The 17,785-nt window shown below is 36.0% G+C and overlaps 1 protein-coding gene across 4 annotated transcripts in view; it reads left to right on the top strand.

Annotated features, from left to right (window-relative positions):
- RANBP17 (RAN binding protein 17) overlaps window positions 1-17,785 on the top strand; it is a 163,082-nt gene that overhangs the window by 97,257 nt on the left and 48,040 nt on the right. For all 4 annotated transcript variants that reach the window (XM_064458903.1, XM_064458904.1, XM_064458906.1 and 1 more), the window contains 4 exons: window positions 2,669-2,739; window positions 2,824-2,932; window positions 8,000-8,103; window positions 14,314-14,402. In XM_064458903.1, the coding sequence (XP_064314973.1) occupies window positions 2,669-2,739; window positions 2,824-2,932; window positions 8,000-8,103; window positions 14,314-14,402 (373 nt within the window). The remainder of the gene's footprint in view (window positions 1-2,668; window positions 2,740-2,823; window positions 2,933-7,999; window positions 8,104-14,313; window positions 14,403-17,785) is intronic.

The following is a 17,785-nucleotide window of genomic DNA, read 5'->3' as shown; positions in this document are numbered from 1 at the left end:
AACTGGTATTTTTCTTTTTTTATGTGTATAATAGTCTTCTAAAGCATAATCTAGAATTAAAAGCAAACCGTAATTCCAGCAACTGTACTATATAACAGGGGAAATAAAAATATAAGACAGTATTAACAACAAAGGCAACAAATGATTGGAGCTGGTGTCATGGTTTACATTACTTTCACAATTATTCCAGGTTTGCATATTTCGAAATATAGTAGCCCAATTTGATTTCAAAGCTCAGTTATTTGAATTATAAATCATTATGTCCCTCCTAGCTGATCAGTTGTGAAATATCTTTGAATTCATTTACATAATGGAATATGTTAGTCATTCCTTTATGTCGTTGAAGCCATAGTGCTCCCTCATGCATGTTTAGTTCTTTCTAATAATTAACTTTCCCACTGTATATTTTTGTAGCAAAATAACTACAGTTTCATTGTTATTTTATACAATAACTTGGGGTAAAGTAGTCTCTCAGAAATTCTTTATCCATGTCTTTGTTAGCCTTACAATGTTATGAAAGGCTCTCCCTTGTAACAGGAAAAAAATACCCAACTATGAAGCTTTGCAATATAAAGTCAGGTAATGCTATGTCAAATGTTATAGATTGACAAAGGAGCATCAGCTTAAAACTAGATTAGGAGATTTTCCAATAGCAGCTATAAAACCTATTCTTACACTTATAACTGTTTATAAAGAATTTAATATGAAAAGGGAAATTGTTTATTCCCATAAAAGTAACTGAACTCTTCAATCAGTTATGTGCAGGAATGGCAGAGTGAAGCAAGCACTCAAAAAAAAAAAAAAACCAAAAGTTAATAAGAAGTGTTATGGGTATTTGTAAAATCTGTGTTTGTGCAGGTCTGTAGGCACTACTGTACTGTCTAAATTATGCAGTCATGCTGCGTATTTCTTAAAGAACTTTATCAATGCCAGGGATCAACAGTGTTCAGTAAACTAATGAGTCCTGTTTTTATAATAGTCATTGTAGAGTGTACAAGCCCGTAAGTCATTTCATTCATTTGATGCCTTCAGTGCTTATGAATGTTTCTGGGTTTTGAATTTTATTGTGGCATTCCTGAAAAAGTGTATTAGTATACTTGGATATCACAAAGTTTTTTATATCCCCATTTTACAGATGCAGAACTGAGACAGTGGAATTTAACTGACTTGCTGAGAGTCATACAGCAATTTTTGTATCAACTGAAGGAGAAGCAGGAGTCAGAAAATCCAGGCCATTCCCTCGGCCATTCTCTCACTCCTTGTTTGCAAACATCCCTCCTGGCAGCGGTTACCTCTGTACAAAAGCTCACAAAGATGTCAGCATGGCTCTTATTGCAATACACAGTATTATCTCCTTTGCCCAACCTCAAATGTTTGAATCATCTGAGGCAGGGAGTTAGTGTGTCCTCATGCTATGAAAGATGTTCGTAATTCACACAGCTAGGAAAGGATTGAAGTCGTGAAACAAGTCTTAGCCATCTGAACTTTCTGTAACGTATATTTGGCAGACACAGCTTCTGATTTATTACGATTTCTTGTACTTTTTAAAAGAAACCTGAAGAAAAGTACTACGTTTCATCGGGTGTAACTGCCTAGTAAGTCATGCTAGAATATGTGATCCATCAGATATATGCAGTCCAGGAAATACGTTGCTTCTGTGTCATTTAATGTGCATCTCCCCAGCAGCCTTTGTATATAAGCTGGGGCAAACAGATTCAAGCTTATCCTGCTGGACCAGGGCCAGGAGCTTCAGCCCAGCAGGCATGTAGCTTTGCTAGTCCAATGCGCAGACCAGACCAGTAGACCTTGGGGGGCTGCATTGAGAGCAGAGTGTGGTGGCTGGGGCCGACACTGTACTACTGTAGTTACCTGCTGTCTGAACTGTCACTGGCTTGAATTTAGCCAGTTTGCGGAGTGGGTGATTTCAGTTCATGCTTAGCAATAGTCAGATTGGCTTTATATTGTACAAAGTTGAAGAAACTGTGATTCCTGTGGAAGTATCCATAGATACATCCAAAATTCCCAGCTGTACCACCTTGTTATGGACTCTGCTCTGGCTCTGAGATTTTGTATGTTCTTAAGAAATTTCCATTCAGTTCTTATACATCTGAAGATACTTTGGTTAGTGTTTAACATAGCTTAGTATGCATGAGCTGCATTTTACCTGTTGTAACTGAAACAAATTAAATGTAATTTTTGACAGGTCTGGAAGATCACCTCTGTGATTTTGAGGCCATTACTTCAGAGCTGCTTAGGGATGCTGCCAGTCCCATTGCCAAGTGCCAGTTGCCTTCAACGCAGGCATTGCAAAACCACTTTTTTTTTTTTTTTTTTACATGCTGATAACATGGGTCTACCTGGGAAAAACTGCACCATTTATTATCAGAAACTCTCTGTTTAATTATAAAAGTCCTTTAGTTAATTTGTTTCTTTTGTGACTACAATATATGCCATGAAAAGAAATTGCTTTAATTATTAATAGATTATGGTCTTTAATGTTCTAAAGAATATCTCCTTGACACATACTTCTAGATGAAATTCAGATATTTTTTAATGTACATTTGTTTTGGTTTCAGTAAGGATTATTTTTTCTCACTAAAAATTCCTGAAAGTTTGTACAACTTGATAATGTAATCATAATGCTGCAAGGCTGATTTTTCCTTAATACCTGCTACTTATAGTATCCTGAAAAAGCTTGTGAAAATAGAGGCTGTGAAATTTATGCTTCAGAATCACACAGTAAGTTTCTTATTACATTAAAAAACAGTGTGTGTAATAAATTTTGTAGAGCACTTAACTTTTCATACACTTATGTTTCAACAGAGTAAGCACTTCCCATTCTTGGGCATCAGTGATAATTACAGCCTCAGCGACCTTAGGTGCCGGACAGTGTTCTACACTGCTCTCACTCGTCTTCTCATGGTAGATTTAGGTAAGAACCTCCTCCTGTGTCCCTGAGACACTTTGCTGTCTTGTGTAATACTATGAACTCTTAAGGTTATTAAACCAATCAAACAGCAGTTTAATTGTACAATAAATATGTTACAGTAGGTATTTAAATCACTGCCTATCAACTTTTGACATTTGTGGCATTAAGCAATAACACTATATTTGTTTGTTGCCTTCTGTTGGAGAAATATGCAAGGCAAGTTATTTTTTTCACAGGAGCACTTTTTGTAAAGTATGAGGATTTACAGCATTAAGTGCTTGAGTAAGTACTTGGAGTTTTCAGGTGACATAGTGATTATGCCAGAACCTTCCAGCTTCTAGCAGAAGGGACTGTTTTTTTAATTTCACTTATTCATGCAAGTTCCCAATATACAAGACCATCCAAGTTTAGAAAAAACATTGACAAGATTTCTACAGTTCAGCCAGAAGTACTTAAATGTGCACTTGGGCTTACCTGTTAAGTTGTCCTTTTAGGGAGGTTAGACACATGTAAAACCCAGTGCACGCTTTAATAGCTGGATGTGATGAAGGACTTGGTCACTTTGAATCCAGGCGCTGCTCTTGGCCAATGAAGTAAAATGCAGAACTCTGTCTGCATGTTTAGCTCCCCATTGTCTAAATGGGAAAGGCTGGGCTTGTCAAAATGAACACTGGCAACAAATCATACATTAAAGAAACGGATGGTGAAGAATGCAGCACGTCTCAAATTGCCTCTGTTCTGATCAGAGGCCATTCAGAGTTGTGGGCTTATGTCTGCTGAGGATCAGCCTTACAGACTGCTTTCATGAGGATGGGTGCCAGTAGGTGTTCCAAGGGGTGCCACTGCTGAGGGCCTTCAAAAATATAAGGCAAGTCTTTTGTGTACTCATTTCCAACCCTTATACAAGGACTTAACTGGGCAATGTGTGCAGAAGAGATTGACACAGACAGTCATAAGCCAACACTGGTTGTTACCCTTCTTGCTGATAATGGGTGCCTGTACTGTCTACTGCTGAACAGTGGTGAAACAGTTAAATCTGAGGTAAGACCGAAGCATATTTATCAGCTTTTTCTTAAAGAGTGGCAACTGTGAGCTGGACCTGCATTTACTTGCAGTTAAACTGCATTCAGTACTGGCTCAGTGTCATATAACATAAGCAATAGGTACATTTTCTAATGTAAAATGGGTTACACATGCAGTTTCAGTAACTTTTCCTACAGGGAGGAAAAAAAAAATTTGGTAAAAACAAGATCACAGGTGTTAAAAATTACATCTCAAAGTAGAGATTGTGTAAATATATGTCAGATAAAATGCAGGCACGTGATTTATGACTGGCTACAAGCTGATAGAGGTCGTTGTGATTCCTCTGGATCAACATCTCTACAAGATCTGAAATTATTAGGAACATCTGGAAAAAGCATGTTGTCCTTTGTGTTCCTGCTGGAATAAATGTGTTTGGGTTCGAACTGACAGAAAAGCACATCTAGAGACACAAACAGGTATAAGTTGCATTTAGAATCCAAATTTTAAAAGTAAGGTGTACACAAACTGTCCTTTCTATGTGTTTCTGCAAGCATTAAATGGCAGTATTCTTACCTTGTGAATCAAAAGATATTTTCAAACTGCAAACTGTCATTTTTAGACAAAAAACATTGTACCAGTTGTCCTCCCTGAGATTTTTTTCAAATTAAATTAAGAGCTTTATATAAAATCCTTTTATATGAATGATAAACAATGTACATGAGAACAAAACTAAGGTGAATTTTAATGGTCAGGGTTGTTTTAAGTAATTGATGTAGAAATATTTTTAGAGATAAGTTGAGTACAGTAAATTTAAAATATTTACATTTTGAACAATGTGCTGTGGGTGACTCACAAAATGTAATTGTAGGAAAGGACAGTAATATATTAATTGGTATTTGCTTCAAAATGCACTTTGGTTTCTGTTGAATTACTTGATAGGAATCTAATAAGATTTTGAATTCCTTATGTTCCCCAGGTTGTGTTTTTAATAATGTTTTTGGCATTTGAAATTGCAATATATTGTCAGAGATTTTTAGTCCAGGATTTCTAAAGTAAACTAAATATTTATGTGAAGTATATAGTAACCAAAACTAATACAAGAACAACAGTAAAAGTTATGTTTAAATAAAAGTTTTACTAGGATTCATAGATGTTAATCACTTTTCTTCTGCACTACCAAAAGGAGTAGATCTAAGCTGTAGAAAATGCCTTCAGGAGCTATTCAGCATGATTTGTCAGGGTCCTGTACTTACAGGTATATGCAGTCATGCTCAGTGCCAAACCTCTCCAAGTGAAGGAGGTTTAGAACACTATTGGTGTAAGCCACACACAGATCTACAATAAGTGAGGCATCTCTTTTCTTTCAAAGGACATAATAAGGATGTGTATGCATAGTTTGAATTATAGAAAATGAACAATTTACTATGGTAGGTTTGTTCAGGATAGTTTCTTCCTTCTGTTATTAATATTGTACTATTCGTGGGATGTGAATGTGGCATGTACAGGAATGCAAAAGTATAGGTAGTAATTTGTGTTGCTTTTCTAAAAGTTATAAATTATTTTATTAATAGGGCAATACTATGTAGGACTCTAATTGTGTATTCTTTCTTGACTGCCTACACTGAAATTTAAAACAGAAATAGTACATGAGATTCCCCTACCCCATTTCCAGAACTAGCTGTTTTGGCATTGAAGTGTTGGTCCCAATCAACATCGGACATTCTGGTAGTTCTTTGGTCTTCTCAACTTTTCAACAAAGTATGCTTGAGATTCTACCTTTAAGAAGGGTTCTTCTTGAGTTTGGATGTGTACATAGTATCTTTGTGGAGATTGTCTTCTAATGATATGCAGCACTCTAGATGAGAGGGAGTATTACTTGTGCTACGATGTGGTAATTCAGGTTTCTCTTGAGAACTCTATAAATGGCAATTGAGCCCTGATCCTGCATAGAGCAGTATCCAAATGACTTCCGTTAGTCTGTGTGCTGGTGTGGGACAATACCAGCATGGGACTCTTTCTAAATGATTGGTCTTTATTTATTAATATTTTGCTCTGAGGAAAATCTGATAAGCAATTAAAAAGGAGAAAAGCATCGGGATATGCAATGCATATAGAAATAGCTTAGCTCCTAGGATGGAGGAAACTGATGCTGGTCGAGCAAAGAGATTGGGAGCACAGAAACTAATGCGGTATTGGAACTGCCTGAGGATCTGGAGTTGGCAAAGGAAGGAGATAGAAACAAAAAGCTGGATGAATAGTCTGGGGTTACTCTGAGTAATTGGAAGAGGACACAAGGGTCCAGAAACAACAAATAAAAAGACTGACTCCCGTTGAAAGGAACAGAGAAGATGGCAGAAGAGACTGGCAAAGATGGACAAGATCAGATTTTACCAAGTCTACCAGATCTTATTGCTGCCAGCAGCCGCTTTGAAATCTAGCACAAAGTATCTCACCCTCTTCCGTTCTGCTGCAGGTGCAGGATGCAAGTCACAGATTTGGTCAGTTACTTTGCTAGTTTTAAGAAAGTACTCAAGCATAGATTGCGATTTGAAGGCTCCGTAACTGTGTCTGACCAGTGCAGTAGCAGTAAGTTACTGGAAGTATTTCCTTTGCTTTTAAAACAAACCTGGGCAGGAAAGCCCTGTATTAAAGGGAAGCAGTTCAGGTCACAAAGCCGAGTATTCAGAAATGAGGAAATAACATAATTGGGATTGCCTGTGCAACTTTCCTTTCCTCTCCATTGTAAATATTTACGTTGTTATGAGGCAGTTTTAACTGCAGGATCACAATTATTTGTCTCAGAGGGTATTTGCCTCTTTCAGTTCAGAATATACGTCATCCTAGCTTAATGAGAAGCTACGGAGTATTTTGATTTCCTCCCCCCCACCCCATGTTGTCGCCTGGATTTATGTGCTAGTCCACTTTTTGCTTTCTGTTGTGACTATTTTTTCTTCCAGGCCTTTTTTCTTGGCCTTGTCTGTCGTTCTTACTGCTGTACTGGGGTGAGCGATTTGGTCTTCACAGTATCCCTAGAGATAAGAGGCTGGAATTAGGCCCATTTTAGAGATGGGTATGTGAAGTGTAGACCCTAAACTGTAAAGGTTATGCTAACTTTGCACAACCAGTTCGGCGCAAAGAGACTCCTCCTCACTTCAGTTGCAACTTAGTTTGCCAGACTTTGCCAATGAAGAGAGAGAAGCCCTATAGCAAAGAGCTCTTTAAAGAACATAAATTAACTTCCTACTCTGAATTACTCTCCAGGGAAATCTGCATGCGAGAGGCAAGCTGCCCTCATTAAGGGCCTAAAGATAAGTAGCATGAGTACCAATCCTCATGCAAATTGTCATTTCTAAGAAGTTGTTGTTTACAGTTACTTGTTCAGCATCATGACAAAACAAAACCAATCCAGACTTCCAGGTTATCTTTCAACTGTCTAACCAAGACAATCTCTTCTTCCCCTACTCCACAACATGTTATGTTTATTCTAAATTCACACCTTGTGAAACAAAGGAGGCAATTGTGTCACATGAATAACCCCAAACACAGTTCAAATTTATTTCCATGGCAGCTTCCTTCTGTATACTAAAGAGGTAAGAGGTATAAAAAATAGCATACGATCATAAAAGATTGTGATTTTAAACATCATACTACAAGTACACATGGGAATTGTGTGATATCTAATTTGTTGTTGCAGTTTTAAATTTAACATTTTCTAACTGTTGAGTCTTGACTTTCTTATGCGAATATTCTTCCAGAGTACTGAACGAATGCTGTCAGATTAACAGAAATATGAAAAACAAAAAGATGTGAAATGCAAAGACATGCCGGTCTCGGATACAAGTTGTTTGCAATCAACAATCTGTTGTCTTTGTTTATAGCTCAATAAAAATATATCAAACCTCAGGTTTTTGTTCCTGTAGGTCATATAAAAGTTTCAATGACGTCAGTGAGATTTTTCTATAAAAGCCTAAGAGACTGACCCTCCCAAAGAGCAGCGTCAATATGATGTGATGCTTTTGCTGTTTGTCTTGGTTTCTTTTCCTGTAGGTGAAGATGAGGATGAGTTTGAGAATTTCATGCTCCCCCTCACAGTCTCTTTTGAAAATGTGACGCAGATATTCAACAGTAGTTTTGAACAAGAAGAAGCAAAGGTAGGTTTATTTCAATTATAGGGAAAGCAATTATTGATAGGAAAAACTAATAGTGGGGCAAGCATTTAGCAACAAGCTTGTCATCTCTTCTATCTCTCTTGGCATGTGTATACCTGTATACTTCTATGTATATTTATACCTTTATACATAAGTATATAACTAGGAATGTAGACAGTACAACTACAAAGACTACGAATGACTGTCCTAAATAAACTTCGAACAAAGATTTTATAAAGGCCTTGGGATTTTTCAGTGCTTTGCAGATCAAGTGACCCCATTTGATCCCCATCTGTAGTCCAAGGGACAAATTTGTCTTCAGTGATAGCTTATCTGTTTCATATATAATATCCCCCTTTGCCATGCCAGTATCCTGTTTGTATATATTAACATACTTATTTGGGGGCATGAGTAGACATGTTCTAATACACTTGATAAAACACTGCTGCTTTGAAGTATTTTTTCAAGCAAGAATTTATTATATAAATCAAGACTTTATTAAATGGCTGGGCATATATGTATAAATAGGAACTGGTCTTGAAGTATTGCACCCTTAAACTGAACAAAGTGATTAGGATAACTGATAGCTAAATAAGGTTTTTATGTGCCTGTGGGAGCCATATTAGGATTGATTTGACAAGTCAGTTCAGCTGTGGCAACAGTCATAATATCTAACACAACATTATGTTTTATTAGTAAAATCCTTAAGTGTAGCAAGCTGTTTGTGTCAAAACAACAGTATATTTTAGGGAAGAAAAAGACTTGCTAGATACAAGCTGCATCATCAGGAATGATAATATATTAGAGAACTATTGCATTGAAGAGATCCCCTTCTACCATCACTGCATAAATAGTCAGCAACGCACACTGGGGTGCTCGTTTCAGCTACACAGGGTAATTTTGAAGAAACCCTAACAGTAATTTTTAATTTGCTATTTCAAAATATGATGGAAACTTAAATACTACATCACCATATTTATCCACTTCATTTCATAAGAAAATAAACAGATATGCTAGAAATATTGAGTAAAGAATTGGTCTGCAGTACATCTGACATTACCAGAAGATGCACAGTTCACAACAATCACTTGAATTAAGCTAATGTATTTTTACAAAATAGTACTTAAGGTTATTTCAACAATTACTTAATTCTGGTTTTCTTATTTGTTATTGCTTTATGTGTTTAATTTTAATAACTTTTCATTAAATAGCCACAGTTCATCTGTATTGGTTTCATTTCTTACATTTTTCCAGTTATAAATCGTAAAAATTAGAACAAAGCGGGCATTCAATGGCATTACCCTTTCTGTAGGAAACTGTATCTATCTCACGTGAGGATTCAGTTTATTAAAATAATTTTGCTGTTGTCCTGTCTGGTCTGCTTGTAACCATCGTAGTAGAGAAATTTTAATGGAGTGCCAGTGATATATTCCTAAACTAGCAAGTTCTTAACGACCCTGGAAAGTGACTGCTTGATTACACTTTAACGGTATTTGCAAATAAAATCACAAGTAATTAAGGGGAAATCTCCAGGCTTTTGAGCAAGTTTGATGCATGATAACTGCCTGATTCAGCTTCATCTAGAGTAATGCTGTGTAGACAAGAGCTACTGAGATCAATAGCAACATAATGATAGTGGCAGAATTAAGTGAGTAACCTGAGAACTGTGTCTTCAAAATGCATGCAGCTGCCACAAGCCAGGGCCACGCAGTGCACTCCGTGCTTCCGTCCTAAATGTTCATCAAAAGACGCCCTGCAGGAAAATGGAGTTAGATGCTCTTTATTGCTGATCGTGTCTCTTGCCACATTTATCAGGGAAATTGGATTAGCAGTTGGCAGCTGCAGGTAGACAAGGTTCTGCAGTGATTAAATATGCAGCTTGGCTGCATTTGTTGTGACAGACCTTTAGTAAATTCTACTGTAAGCACCATCTGTCTAATTTGTATATAGAAAACTTGGTGCTTTAAGCTACTGATAAAGGACTAAATCTGTTGCTTTATCATAAACAAAACTTTTGCTCTAAATTCTCTTAAACATAATTTATTAGGTTAAAGCTATTTTTCTATCATGATGAATAAATAATACATGCAAAAGTGCTTTCAGGTACTTCATTTTGCAAGTACTGAAAACAAAAACAGTTCAGTTCTTCAATAAAATGCTTAGTATTCTGATCCACAGGGAGTTGACACTGTTAAAATATCACTATGAAAATGGTCCAGGACTGCCAAATTCATTTAATTTGTGGTTTTTACTAGGACTTTCTAACTGACTAGGGTTTTTCTAGTTTTTCAGTATTTCTGAAATACACCATTTAAAAACAGTCACAGCAAGGGAGCTCTTTCTTTTTAAAATACATTTGTAACCATTAAATCTGCATACAAGACATATGTTTAGGTTCCTTTTCCAGGGAGATCAAATATAATTGAAGATGGCTGAAGTAATTATGTGCTTTGCTTTCCTTTTTTGTCGTCTTTTTTTTTTTTTTGCTACTTCCTTCTTCACATTTTTATATTAATAGGAAAAATATCCAGTATTAAAACAGGCTAATTTTCTCTAAGAATGTCAAGGTTTCTCTTGACAATCCAGTTAAGTAATGTATTGGCCGAGTAGCCAGAATCTCAGTAGTACTTTGTTTGTAGTTGTGACATCATCAGATTTGCTAGAAATGCATGAAAAAAAGGATCTGAGGAAAAAGCAGTTAAATAGCAACATGCTATCTTTAGCTGGTTTGTAGAAACTCCATGCTGTTAAATTATTTAAAATCCTTGATTTTCAGCTTGCACACATTAAAAGTTTTCACACTAAGTGCCAAATGTTGCAAACAGCACTTTAACAGAATGATTTTGCTTTGATCCCTGTAGCAGTTCCTGAATAATTTATCACAGGTTATTGCCTTAATTCTGGAGAGGGATAGAGCAATAAAGGCAGATGAAAACACTCCAGTTGAAACACCTTGGGGCCTGCTCATTCCTCTGACACGGCTCTTTTGTTGGAACTATTTAGAGGTTATTAAGACGTGTCTCCAGAATTAAGAGTATGCTGTAAGGATGAAGACAGCCATCTTAATTCTAAAGACAAAGCGCAATGACCCTTCACCTTTTTTTTCCTTTGTTGTTATTATATAGTAGAATTATGAGGGTAATATTATAGCTGCACCCAGTAGTGCCGCTATAGTTAAGGGTCTGTCAGACTTTCCATTACAAGACCCATTTTGGGGGTGGGTGGCGTGAGTAGTCTCGTCTGTTTTAAATTGTGTTAGTCAGACACTTGGCACATGTTGGCAAGTCACAGGGCTTTTTCCTGTGAATATTTAAATCTTCAACTCCTTTCCTCTGAAAAATCCATTGAAAAATCTTCTTTGGGACTTCAAAACAAAACACTTGAATTTGTTTTTAAAATTGCTGTGTTTTAATTAATCTTCAGTAAACCTATCCCTGACATTCAGGGAAGGATATTTCAAAACCGAAATTAGAATAAAATTGTTTCATTAGCAAGAAAAGCAATGTGTAAACCCACATACTGCTGATAAGCTTCTCTTGCTATGTTTCTTGTATTTACTGTTCTTCACTTCTCATCTTAGTCGTTTTGCAGTTGCTGGTGATGTTATTAACTGTTGCTTTGCCCCAGAACTGGCTGGTGTTCAGTTATGAATGAAGCAGTAGCTTCATGTATTCTTCAAATTACTCTGTTAAGTTTGCAAGGCACTTCGAATCCCACAGGATGACAGACAAAAAGTAGATGTATAAGCATATCATGTTGTTTGCCATTACTAAGTTTTATGCATAGAAGTGCTGGTTGAAAACTCATGATGAACTAAAACTGGACTGTCTTGGCGTTTTAGGGTTGGGGGGGGTTCTTACTAAATGTGACTTAAGCAAGCATGGAATCTAGGGTGATTTTTGCTCCTATTAGATTTTAAAGGTATTTTTACCAGTGACTAAATCAGGATTTATCTGAGGATTCTGTAGGCTCTATTATATAGGCTGTCTGGACCTTGCCAACTGTAGGGGAGTATTATTTTATAAAGTTGTGTTCCAATGGATAATATCTAAAGCACTGAGTTTGCTGGGATTTTACAGGACAAGAATATTATGGTGCCTTGTAAGATAGAGGTCACTTTTTAAGCACAGTGTGGTTAATGGTATGGGCTTTTTAATAACACTACCTGAATTTAAAGAATAGAAAACCAAGAAATGTAGTTTATGTAGTAGCTGTTCTCCTTTCTTTAGAGTTCCAGGTCAAATGGTGTCTAAAATTGCCTGGTGTTTGTGTAGGTTCCCAGAAATCTGGGACCATAGTTTAAAGAAAGTTGCACGTCTTTTATTAATGAAGTCTCACAACCAAACTGTTTCTTGAAGATATTTGCAAAAGAGCGTTTTCTTACAGCCAGTTGTTTTCATAAAGACAGAATAAGCATGCTATAGGAATATGGGTTTGGCTGGGGCTGGTTGTCTTTTTCTAATCCATGTTCTAGAGACCACAGTAAGACGGTGAGCTCTTGCTCTCCGAGCACATCCTCAAACTAAGGCAAGTTCAAGGCTTGCCAGAGGCTGTGGCTCCCCTTCTTTCTGCTCCAGCCTTTGCTTTATGCAGTCTTGCTTGTCTCCTTTTTTGTGGCTAGAATGGGCAAAGGAACCCAAATCAATCTGGAAGATTTCCACTTCCTTGTATATATTGCTGCGTCTCTATATCCCTTCAGAAAGAAGTATAGGTGTTGCTGCCAAGTTCTTTTAATTCTTTACATTTTGGCCAGCATGTCTGCTAAACAGTTATTTTCTGTGTGGACAAAACAGCTCACAAAGTATGAAAATACAGATGAATATAAAGATAAAGTTACAATTTTATATTGCATCTTCTCAGTATTGAACACTTCCTCTCTGGTGATTTCAGAGTTCCATTAAAGTTAATGAGAGTTGAGACCTCTCAGCATCTTGCAAGTTCAGGCCATTTCAGTGCACAACAGAAAGGAAATGCAAATATTAAGATACTCCTAGCAACCTCACCAGTGTTTTGCAGAGAACTCAATTTATCCTTGGATAAATCTATGTGCGGCCATCCAAATCAGTTGGACGAATGGCTCTGTATATGAAAAGTAGAAATTAGCCCTTGTGTAGGATTACATTTAGCAGTTTAACAATGTGTCAGCCATAATTTGCTCTTTATGTGATCAGTTAAAATTAATATGTGAATCTTACCTTTTGTATTTCTCATCACTATAAATATTACAGTGTTAGCACCAAGAGGTACGTTATTGAAAACTCTGGTTTTAAAGACAGAACTCCTTACTGGTTTTTGGGTTGTGGGTTTTTTTGCCATGCTTCTATGATGGTTTTTTTTACCAGCCTCTGCAGTACTGTGCTCTTTTGGGGGGAGGGGAGGGGAGGGGAGGGGAGTGGGAAGTACAACCACCCCCCCCCGCACACATGGATAAAATTTATTAAAACTAGTTAATTATCAAAAAAGAATATTTATATTAAGTAAATTTAAAAGTATGTTTATATTATTAAAATATTTTTGTTCACTATTGTTTCTTATTGATGTCTATTAATTATCCTGAAAACATCACTTTAGTAGGGGCTAATTACCTATGTATAAAATGTTGTCTGCATTTGTGTTGGAAGGATCTGAAGCCACACTTCAGTCATTAAAGGGAGAAAACATTCACCTCAGAACTGATGTTAACATAGATATTTGGATGGTCTTCTGTAAACAAAAATGTCACTTTTTGAAGAAAGCTAACTTGGAAAATTACTTCAAAAAAAACACACAAAAGATACGTTAAAATAATAGTACAATAGGAATCTCAGTGCAACCTTAATTGTAGCTTGTTATGAGAATCAGTCTTACACCTTGTTCAAAATATTACAAGATTAAATTAACGTTTTATTGTTATTGTTACTTTAAATATATTAATACAGGAAGCACTTTTAAACTTTGATACACAGTATTCATAGATTACATTTTAATTTGCATTATTCATTAGGAGAGCATATCAAATAATCAAAAGCATTTTGCTAGTGTTACCAGTATAAAACTTGTGGAAATCTTGTGTGTTAAAAGAATCTCTGTGTGTTTTATAAAAAAAAAAGATTTGAGCGAGACATTTAAACTAATGAATCAAAATCAGATATGTGGTCATTATTGGCTGATTATTACTCCATCTGCTCTGTGCTAACGTGAAAATCAATTACTGTGTCTCTTTCCCACTGACAGCGTATGTTGATCGGGCTGGCAAGGGATCTTCGAGGGATTGCCTTTGCACTAAACACAAAGACCAGCTACACCATGCTGTTTGACTGGATGTATCCTTATTACACTATGACAATACCAGCTCTGTGCACAGAGGGATACCAGGCCCCTTGCATTAGTTTAATAGTATGGCACAGTGGGGAAGAGGAAACAAAGCTAAATGAACTAATGTGTAATCAGCTAAAATTACAGCACAATGGCAACCATGCAGTTAACTGGGAAGGACCACAGAGAGGTCACTTTTTTGTTGTGTCACACTACTAACCTAGAAAAAATATCCAAGTGGTTTTCCTCCCTTCATAAATCCATAATGTTGTCATAAAAAAAAAAAAAGTTGTGTCTTTAACTACAACACAATGTACCTACATTTGGTTTAACATCAAAAGTGCTTTAAAAATACTATACAAGTGCTATCTGGGGAGATTTCTCTCTCTGGTATGAATCATGTCTTTAATTTAGTCAGTTACTTTCTATTTATGTCAGCTCTGTTAATACCGCAACACCTGCAGTCTTCTTGATCCAGAAGAAAATGGACATCTGAAAACAAAATCAAAATCATTAGGTTGTAGTTTTCTTCAATAGTGATGATAATGGAGCTTATTTGCTTTAAATATTGTATACATTTTTATTCCAACAAATACAGTCATACTCATGGATATTTTCTTAATACTATAGAGAAATATGTTTTATTTTTATAAATACAGTAGCTGTAATTCTCTCTTCAGGCACACAGTCATATTAGTAACAAACTGCTGAAATATATAGGGAAGTAACTATGAAAATATTTGTTTTTTAATTTAGATCTTATGAAGCTGAGGGAGTTAATTATGTATTTGTTTATTTTATGGACAGAAGAAATATCATTCAAGTACAATTACATGCTTTACTACAAATGAAGCTTTTAAAAATATTTTTATTTTAAGTAAATAATTAAACCCTACTGCTCTCTAATCATCTTCCTGGTTAAGAAAGAGGAATGCATCAATATCGAGCTGCAACTAGGAAATTAGCCTTTAAGGACTGAAAGGCTCTACAGCAGAGCCTGGTATGATCTGATTGACGTCCTTGTGTGGTGGGTAGTAGGATCCTGATGACCGTTCAGATAAGCAAGCCCTATTTAAGACCTTCACAAGCCTACAGTGATTCTGTCTATGTGCAGGTTCAGCTTGCAGAAAGTAAAGTACAAAAAATAAAGCAGTGTAATCTTTATTTCTCTTAAAATCAGTGGAAAGCATCCCTTAATTTCAGTTTTAGAGGACTGGAGGAAAAAAAAAACCAACCTACTGACGCCAGACTCTGAATTAGCATCTCATTTTCTAGTGGGCACCATTGGGTACATTTAACTTCATTAGTACTGTTTGTGCTTGTGTTGCCCTAAAACTTAATAATAAAATCAGGAAGATGTGCAAAAGCAGATTATTGCTGCTTCCATTTAAAATTCTTTTTACTTTGTTTTTCCTAATACAGCATGAGTATCATGCTCTTCTGTGCAGAACTGTGATCTCCAGTTTTAGGAGGAGACATAACAGAGGCTTGCCTCCTCTCCATTTGAAAGAAATGGATTCATTCATGGAGATGTTTTTTTTATACAAGGATCCAGGATATGTAATCCTCCGGACCCTTTCCTGAACTTATTTTTCTTATTTAATTTATTCCTTCCAGTTTATTAATTAAGTTCATTTTAAATAAATAAAACCAGCCTTCAACTTTCAGATTTCATTATTCTGTCTTAACAACATTGTGGTATAGCTCTGTGTGGAATTCAAAGCTCAGGTCTTCTTAGTTTCTTTTCTCTTGCCCAGGTTCAAAATTATTTTTCCTCATCACCTTTGGCTGTAAAGGGTTAAGTGCATGTTTCTGTTCAGTGGATTTCACCTCATTTGGTTGAGTCCAGCTTTATCCAGGTATTGGTTCAAAGCATTATAGCAGAATAAGCTTCTATTATCGCAACTCTTATTTACTGTATATAAAGACAGAAAGGTAAATGGGAGGAGAAGGGAGGGTTATATGGCAATTTTATAATTTAAAGTTTAAATATCCTTTGATTAACATATTTCTTTTGCAGTTTCAAATATATCATCAGAAAATAGTTTTAATAGGAAAGGAAAGCAGTTTTTCAAACGGATTTTATTCTGATATGTTTGAAGCCCTAGTATTTAGATATTGAAAATGGCAAATACAGAGTATTAGCCAAAATAAATCTGATTTACTTGCATTTGTTCAATAAATAAACAATACGAAGAGGCAAGGGATAAAAGACTAAGCTTCTAATATACCATGAGATGATGCTTATTCTATATTGAAGACTGTCAGAAATAGTCACCTGTACATTTTTTGTAGAAGAATGTACTGATAAACATTTCAAATGACTGCAGGGAATATTGTGGGTCTAAGCCCTGTCCATAACAAAACAAATAAAACTCAGTAATCTCTCACCTGAGAGATTCTTCTTTTTTCTGATTGCAGTGTTTAGGATTTAAGTTTTGTCCAGTAGATGGCAAAAATGAGCAGAAATAATGTCTTTTAAATCCTTTTGGTCCGGGGAGGGGACGCATGGGGGACACCACTGTATCTTGTATTTTACCATTATGATTGAGTTATTAGGATCATGGTTTAGAGGTGAATCGTCAGGTATGATGAAGCTGTGCTGGATTGCCAAATAGGGCTGTTTGTAGCAGGCTTGCTTATACTAATTGAGTTTCTCTAGCAAATCAGGCTCCTTGGAAAAAGGCCAAAGGCTTTTCATAATTGTATTGACAAGAAAATGAATATGATAAATGGCGTTCATTCAGCTGAGACAAGATTTATAGTTTTCCTCTGGCAAGGGATGAAGAGAAAATACTTATAATACTAGTAAAATTTGTTTTAAAGTTGTATTAGTTGATGTCTCAAAAGACTAAATTAAAATATTTCCAAATATTTTAAGCAGCTTCAGGTGTTAACTGTAGCATCTTACCAAAGTATCCGGTAATGGAAGATGAAGAAAAACATCACAAAACAAACAAACAAAACAACAACAACAAAAAAAAAACAAACCCAAAAGCCTGGATATGAAAGTCATTTATTCTTCCTGAAATATTGATATGTCAAGCTGTCAATGACAATTCCAGTACCACAGCTTTGGAAAGTTTATTTGCCTTTTGTATTCATAACACGTGGCCTCTATAATTTGTAGGTCAGTCCTGAACATGCAGGTGTGGCCTGAAAAAAAAACGTATACCAATTTGAGTAGAATCAAAACCTGTTTTTCTTAACAGTGATGATTCTCCCTGTGTATTTCATTCTGCTGTTTGCTTCAGGACTGCCTGGATAAGTTGTTGAATGTTTAATCTTTTTTCTTCCATACTAGTATCAGACTGTAGTCTGAAGTCCTTGGTCTCGCAGTCAGATATGTCCATGGAGATCATGAGTTCAGGATAGTATCCACTTTTTTGTT

The sequence above is a fragment of the Phalacrocorax carbo genome, chromosome 8 (genome assembly GCF_963921805.1).
Source record: "Phalacrocorax carbo chromosome 8, bPhaCar2.1, whole genome shotgun sequence".
NCBI classification, from domain to species: domain Eukaryota; kingdom Metazoa; phylum Chordata; class Aves; order Suliformes; family Phalacrocoracidae; genus Phalacrocorax; species Phalacrocorax carbo.
The sequence above is the reverse complement of the archived record's forward strand: the minus strand, read 5'-3'. Positions and strand labels throughout refer to the sequence as shown.